Source organism: Salvelinus sp. IW2-2015, linkage group LG23 (genome assembly GCF_002910315.2).
Source record: "Salvelinus sp. IW2-2015 linkage group LG23, ASM291031v2, whole genome shotgun sequence".
NCBI classification, from domain to species: Eukaryota; Metazoa; Chordata; class Actinopteri; order Salmoniformes; family Salmonidae; genus Salvelinus; species Salvelinus sp. IW2-2015.
Genome location: NC_036863.1, coordinates 607,054 through 614,944, shown reverse-complemented (window position 1 = coordinate 614,944; position 7,891 = coordinate 607,054). Strand labels below are relative to the sequence as shown.

General features: G+C 39.0%; 1 protein-coding gene across 1 annotated transcript; it reads right to left on the bottom strand.

The window, feature by feature from the left end:
- Nucleotides 1-5,597: 5,597 nt before the first annotated feature.
- LOC111950128 (proheparin-binding EGF-like growth factor) lies at nucleotides 5,598-7,891 on the bottom strand. Its single transcript, XM_023967512.2, has 6 exons — nucleotides 7,661-7,891; nucleotides 7,103-7,309; nucleotides 6,734-6,908; nucleotides 6,469-6,624; nucleotides 6,261-6,348; nucleotides 5,598-6,136 (listed from the first exon to the last, which is right to left on the bottom strand). The coding sequence occupies exons 1-5, from the start codon at nucleotides 7,704-7,706 to the stop codon at nucleotides 6,276-6,278; spliced, it is 657 nt and encodes a 218-aa protein (XP_023823280.1). The 5' UTR covers nucleotides 7,707-7,891; the 3' UTR covers nucleotides 5,598-6,136; nucleotides 6,261-6,275.

Sequence of the window (7,891 nt, the reverse complement as noted above, 5' to 3'; positions counted from 1 at the left end):
AGAGGAGAGATGAGAGGGAAAGAGGAGAGAGGAGAGGGAAAGAGGAAAGAGGAGAGGGAAAGAGGAGAGAGGAGAGGGAAAGAGGAGAGAGGAGAGAGAAAGAGGAGAGAGGAGAGGGGAAAGGAAAGGGAGAGGGAAACCATTAAATCAGGGTGTGAGGGGAGAAGCCCTTCACAAGAAGTCACATTTAAAAAACAGTAAAAAAAAAAAATTACCCAACATTAACCCTTGCCATGCTAGCGAAAGGCATTAATAAGAGCACACATTGAATTCCAGTTAAATTTGGGCACGATGTCGCCCAATGATAAACTGAGGCGTTCTTGTTTTCGGGATAAAACAGTACACTAACTGTACAAGACTCAACAAAGGACATTGTCTAAGTAGAGGGAATCGAGACAAATTGAAGGATACAGACATTTATCGACACACACACACACACACACACACACACACACACACACACACAGAGGAAGTGAAAGTGAATGAGGGTTCAAATGAAATCAAATCAAATATTATTTGTCACATGCGCGAATACAACTGGTGTAGACCTTACAGTGAAATGCTTACTTACAAGCCCTTAACCAACAATGCTTTCAGAAGTTTTAAGAAAAATAACTATTAAGTAAAAAAAATAGATCAGTAAATGTTTTAAAATAAAGGTAACAAATAATTAAACAGCAGCAGTAAAATAACAATATCAAGGCTATATACAGGGAGTACCGGTACAGAGTTAATGTGTAGGGGTACCGGTTAGTCGAGGTAATCGAGGTAATATGTACATGTAGGTAGAGTTATTAAAGTGACTATGCATAGATAATAACAGAGAGTAGCAGCAGCGTAAAAGAGGCACGGAAGGTGACTGGTTATGTCATGACGGTGGTGGGAATTTCATTCMGATCTTACTACATCAGGTCTATATGTGTAATGGGTTTCCCCTGACAACCAGGCTTATGTTTCGAAATTGTGACGTGAGATTTGCGCTCCGATCTTTGGACAGGATGAGATTACATTTAGGTCAGCATAATTGTGCTACTGAAGATCATAAGTGACAGCAACATAAACAAGTTACTTCATGGGAAGTGTTCTCTTGGTGAATAAAGACAGTAATCAGCCAGAGAGTGCTACTCACATGCATCCTACTCCTTCATACATGTGGGTGTTGTCCGGAAGGGTTTTGATTTCTGCACGTGTCAGGTTGGCATGTTTCTTCATGCCAGTGAGCTGGTCGATCTGAAGACCTGCCAGTTTCACCTTTTGTTGTGTGTCAATCTTTTTTCGATTGCAGCTCTGCAAAGGCCTACATGAACAAATAAGACAACATTGTGTCAACATCAGKCCTGAGTTCARATACTATTTTTATTTTTAATRTAACCTTTATTTAGCTAGGCAAGTCAGTTAAGAACAAATTCTTATTTTACATTGATGGCCTTTTTGAGGTTGGTGGGGTTTACAATMTTGGGACTTTTCTATTGCAACAGGCAAGCTCAAGTTTTTCACAGCTAAAGTAAGTATTTGAAATGTTTGKAAATAGTGAACCTAGGTCTGGTCAAAATATTGATGATCCCTCTCTGCTCTGTTGCAGCTAGCTATCAGGCTAGCTAGCTTTGCGCTTTTGACTTGGCTAGCTAGTTTTGTTTTACTAGGTAGGTCTAACATTGGTATGAATAATTGTGTCAAAGCTCATTTTCATGTAGCTATCTAACCAAGAGTAGAATTGTCAAAAGTTATACTATCTGTAGCTAACCTAACTGCCACGAGTTTAGCTAGCTAGCTGAATTAAAAAGCTAACGTTAACTAGTTAGCGCACAACCCTCCTTTGTTGTAACTGACACTTATATATTTTTCGACAACCCAGCAGTTGAATCATGTCCCCGGTACAGTAAAAAAAATTCTACCATTGTATTCAATAAAAATAATGAAAAGAGGGTTTCATATTTGACCTTCTTCTGCTCTAAATCTATAGGGGCCGCCGTGTTGAACACAACGAGAACGTCACAACAAACCACGTTCCTAAACTAGCCTACCGTTTTTGCCTTGTACATCTACAGCTGCCCACTGTCCAGAATCACTTTTACAAAAGGACTATAAAAACATTTGATTCAATGATTATGGCTGTCATATTTTTTCAGCATTAGCAAAGCTGAACACATTTTCTCTGTATYTGAGAGTAGCCTAAATGGCAGGGTTTCCAGTGGTGGAAAAAGTACCCATTGTTATACTTGAGTAAAAGTATAGATACCTTAATAGAAAGTTACTCAAGTAAAAGTGAAAGTCCCCTAGTAAAATACTACTTGAGTAAAAGCCCTAAAAGTATTTGGTTAAAATATACTTAAGTATCAAAAGTAAATGCAATTGCCCAAATATACTTAAATATCAAAAGTAAAAGTATAAATCATTTCAAATTCCTTATATTAAGCAAACCAGACGGCACCATTTTCTTGTTTTTTAAATGTACGGATAGCCAGGGGCTCCAACACTCAGACATAATTTACAAATGAAGCATTTGTGTTTAGTGAGTGCCAGAACATAGGCAGTAGAAATGACCATGTGTTCTCTTGATAAATTTGTGAATTTCACAATTTTCCTGCCCTGCTAAGCATTCAAAATGTAATGAGTACTTTGGTTTGTCAAGGAAAATGTTTGGAGGAATGTAGTGAAGTAAAAGTTGTCAAAAATATAAATATTAAAGTAAAGTACAGATACCCCAGAAAAGCTACTTAAGTAGTACTTTAAAATATTTTTACTTTAGTACTTTACCCCACTCGGGTTCTCCAACTGGCACCCCGGTTTTATTCCCCCCACCCAGTTTTCTGAGCAAAGAAACAATTTTAAAATGAATTGTAGATGAATAGAGCAAAGTACAGAGAGATCCTTAATGAAAACGTGCTCCAGAGAGCTCAGGACCTCAGACTGGGGAGAAGATACACCTTCCTAAGCACACAGCCAAGACAACGCAGGAGTGGCTTCGGGAAAAGTCTCTGAATGTCCTTGAGTGGCCCAGCCAGAGCCCAAAGACTTGAACCCGATCTAACATCTCTGGAGAGACCTGAAAATAGCTGTGCAGCGACGCTCCCTATCCAACCTGACAGAGCTTGAGAGGATCTGCAGAGAAGAATGGGAGAAACTCCCCAAATACAGGTGTGCCAAGCTTGTAGCGTCATAACCAAGAAGACTTGAGGCTGTAATCGCTGCCAAAGGTGCTTCAACAAAGTACTGAGTAAAGGGTCTCAATACTTATGTAAATGTGATATTTATGTATTATTATTTTTTATACATTTGCAAAAAATTCTAAAAATATTTTTTTTGCTTCATCATTATGGGGAATTGTGTGCAGATTGATGAGGGGGGAAAAAACTATTTAATACATTTTAGAATAAGGCTGTAACGTAACAAAATGCTGTCTGGCCAAAAAGAGTATGACATGCCATAATATTTTTGGGGCCAGATAGCATCAGATACATGGGCTACACATACATGTCCTCTGCCTCAACTGTGATGGCAGTATTATCAGCCAGCATCTGTCTTTTTACTAAAGAAATACGTATTGTATCCCCCAAGAGTCTAAGGGCTGGGTTTCTACTAAGTTAACATATGGAATTGTTTTAAGATGGTCAAACCAAGGATCATTTAGCTACACATTTAGCTACACACTACACATACATGGGCTACACATACAATAAATACGTATTGTATCCCCCAAGAGTCTAAGGGCTGGGTTTCTACTATGTTAACATATGGAATTGTTTTAAGATGGTCAAACCAGGGATCATTTAGCTATTTGATTTGGAATTATATGACCCCTGTAGGTATCCCCAAAAAATATTTAACAATTATTTGATGAAACATTGAATTTGGCCTTATTGCTATTAGCCCATAGATATACATTTAAATAACAGATTCATACATTGGAAAAACAGGCAAAAATGTAATCAAAAGGAAGTTGTTTTGAATTGTCTGTCCTATATCTGAGAGATATAAGCTCTGAAATATTTTTACAGTGGAATTACTCGTATACCTTTTAAGTGGAAATGACCCGATTCACTTCCTTTCATTTTTTCGGCACAGTACCGGGTTACCTTTAGACAACTCGTGACACCCCTGCACATCAACTCGGTACTGGTACCCTGTTATGTAGCCAAGTTATCATTACTCGTTGACTCCAGTACTGGTACTCCTTGTATATAGCCAAGCTATCGTTACTCATTAACTTGGTACTGGTACTCCTTGTATATAGCCAGTTATCATTACTCGTTGACCCCAGTACTGATACTCCTTGTATATAGCCAAGTTATCGTTACTCATTAACTTGGTACTGGTACTCCTTGTATATAGCCTAGTTATCATTACTCAGTGACTTGGTACTGGTACTCCTTGTATATAGCCAAGTTATCATTACTCATTGACTTCAGTACAAAATAAAAATATACTCCTTGTATATAGCCAAGTTATCATTACTCGTTGACTCTGGTCTGACAAACACCGCTGTAGCTCGGCCACCTTTCACTGCAGATGCGGAAGGCAGATACTGTATCTCTAGCTTAAACAGACAGATTTTATTTATTTATTATGCCTTCAGCGGAGCATGAGGGGGCCTCAAGCAGAGAATTTGAAAATATTTATTTTWATTTTAATGCCCAGCTCATGAGGCCCCTTGATGATGTGAGGCCTGAGGCAATTGCCTCTTCTGCTTAATGGTAAACCCACCAGTGCTTTGACCCCACTCTCTGAGAGTGTCTCAGGAAGAGTTAGGATGTGTAAAAGAACAAATGTCCAGGTAAAAAAATAGGGAAGCTGGTCATTCCACTGACATCTTTGACTTTGTTTAGCAGTCAGCTATCCCCCATACCTATAGTATTTGAACTACAGATGGTCACTGTAGAATGTGTTTACCAAGCCTGATTTGTGATATCCTATCTAAATCGAGAGATTTGTTTTACCACTGCAGCTGCAGGAAGTGCTTCCTAGGGGGTTTACTGACCGTCAACCAAAATGGCGCCAGTGGTTAAACCACATAAACTGGCTATTATCATAGCACATAATGTTCCCAGAGTATCTCCAGTGACTGGTAAACATGATTGGAACAGAAAGAGTGTAGGTAAAACAGTGTTTTGCGAACCCATATAACTTCATCATCAGTAAAGAAAATAAAACAAGAAATTACAAGAATGAGAACTATATGTAATTTGACTGTGAAAAGCTGTGTTTATTTTGCCCTTTTCATTCTGAAAACATTTCTCAAGTTGATGTTTCATCAAATTGCAGTTTTACATCAAACTCTGTCCTTATTCCTCACATTTTTTACAAAATGTTTCATTTCTATCATCATTGATGGTTCAACCCTCACTCTATCAATCAGTGAAATAGAAGCAAGTACATAATGAATGCTTTTTCACCTTCAGAATTTCTTCTGCGTTTCATTTTTRTTTTTTTTWGGTTTATTATTTTGGTATAACCAAAAATGTTAGATCAAAACATGAGCAGCATGTTGTTTTACGCTATAAATACATATTAACATAGATTTGACAGAATACAGAAGCATACAAACAAACTGCCAGTGCACTCTGAACATAAAAAAGCAAGTACAAATCGGAATAAGTACCGCTTAAGTATTAAATAAATAAATTATTTAAAGGACTGATTGATACAATACACCAATACTACAATGAAAATTCTGGTAAAAACCACATACAAACCATTATACTACAAATAATGGAAAATTTCAGATGGAGAAGGAAAACTTCACACAGCTGAGAGCCCACAATAAATTCCCTTTTGTCATACTGTACGATAGCTTGAGGGATGAGCGTCACGTTGGTAGTGACACCAACTGACAACAATCTAAATTCCCTAAATTCTCTCCTCGGTCTGTTTTAATTCCTCCGTGTCATGTAAAATGACTTCAGTCAAGTTAGTATGCCCCAATTAGTTAATGGAGATTTCTGTTCCAATTGGGAAATGGCCCACGCATATAATCATGGTTTGCTATCCGGATTGTCTTTCAGGAAGTCTGTCAGGCCATGCCGGGCAGGTGTCCTACGTGGTAGACATAATCCATCTCCTCCTACGGCGCCACAGTTTCCTCTTGGGGATGAACTTTATCTTAAAATGAACTGAGGTAGAATTGTCATCCTCCTAGCTGGAATAGAGCACATGGAAAAACAATAAGCAACGACCTATTTACTTAACTTTATGACAATGCCTCAGACAAACAAACAAACTGTACGAGGTCATGAATCATTACGCAATAGAAAGACACTCACTCTGTCACTGAACTCTTAAGGATATGGGACCGCCTCAAGCTTGACCTTCTCCTCATTTTCAAGGTTGTATTGACCTTGCTTATGATACCTGATATGACAAAGGAGGAAAACAATATGTGTTATTCGTGGACAGGACAGAGGCAAGTTGGTGATCCTGAAACATCTCAAACATTTCCAAAGACAGAAACAAGCTCTGAGGCACACTGACCTGATGGCCATTAATATGGCGATGACTGTCAGACACAGAAAGGACACAACCACTGCTACCACAGCCAGTGCTATTGTCCTGTTGTAGCCTTCTGCTTCCTTTGTCACTGGCAGGCTGAAAAGGTGACACCGCTCACCAGAGTATCCAAGCAAACAGCTACAAAGAAATACAGTAAACAGTGACTTGAGTTTGGAGACACACACACACACACGATAAGTGTCTCACAAAATACAGATATGGCGCTGAATGAGGGGATGGGGCTCACATGCAGGATGGCTCTCGTAGTTCTCTCAGGTATTGGCAGACCCCGTGAATGCAGTAGTCTTTATACTTCCTCAGACAGGGGTTCCTCTTCTTACCCTTTCCCTTTCTCTTGCCCTCCCTTGTCCTGTCTGTGTAAGGAGCCACGGGCAGATCTTTCGGCTTGGTGGAAAATGCCACTGGAGATGAGCGGAAGATAGGAACAATATATTTATTAACAACAAATAATTGGGATTCAGAGAGATAAGATCCATATACATTGTAAATAGGTTCCGTATTAAACATTCCATATGCAAAACGTGAATCTTTGAAAACGTTCTAGACTGGAGGGGCTGATGAATACCTAGAAATAAACTCTGGTAAACTACTGTACCTTTTGGAAACTCCATTTCATAATCCCCAGACAGATAGTCCTCATCACCATGTTCATAATAGTATTCCTCCTCGTCATATTCTAGCTGGTTGTCTCTTATTTCCGCATCATTGTGGAGGAGACTGACCACAGCTAATTGGGCYGGAGACTTATCCCCGTGCCTGTCAATGGTATTGGCAGAGGCACCACTTGATATCCCGAAAGACACTGGAGACACACATAGGAAACTTTATTTACATGAGATGGAATGCATCCACACAAAGTAGGCTAATTCCTCCCGAGCTATAGCAAGAGAGAGAGAGGAAACATGCTCTGGCTCCAGTTCATTGACACTTTAAATAGTTTGACATATTAGGCTGTACATCTTAAACCCTGCTATAAATGTTAATATATTGCATATAGCCTACTATTATATATTCCTAAAGAATATATGATTATTCTATACATTGTTAGAACGGCTGGGCTAGCCTATATAATATACCCATATAAACAAATCGCTGCAACATTGTCACGATTTGGTTTTAAATCCAGACCAGTCATTGGTGCCGACTCACTCACCTGATCCATAAACGATAAAAATTGCAAATCTGAGATAAATATTCATTGTGGTTTTTCTTTTTGAGTTAGCGAAAATACACTCAGAATGAGGCGTAATCCTTTTGATATAAATTCCACGGTACGATCTATGCCGAGTTAAACGTGTCCTCGTCCAGTAGGCTAAAGGTGTCGCTGCTTCTCTGCTTGTGACCTCTGTATCCCAGTCTACTGCTTGGGCGGACTGTTGGAAAA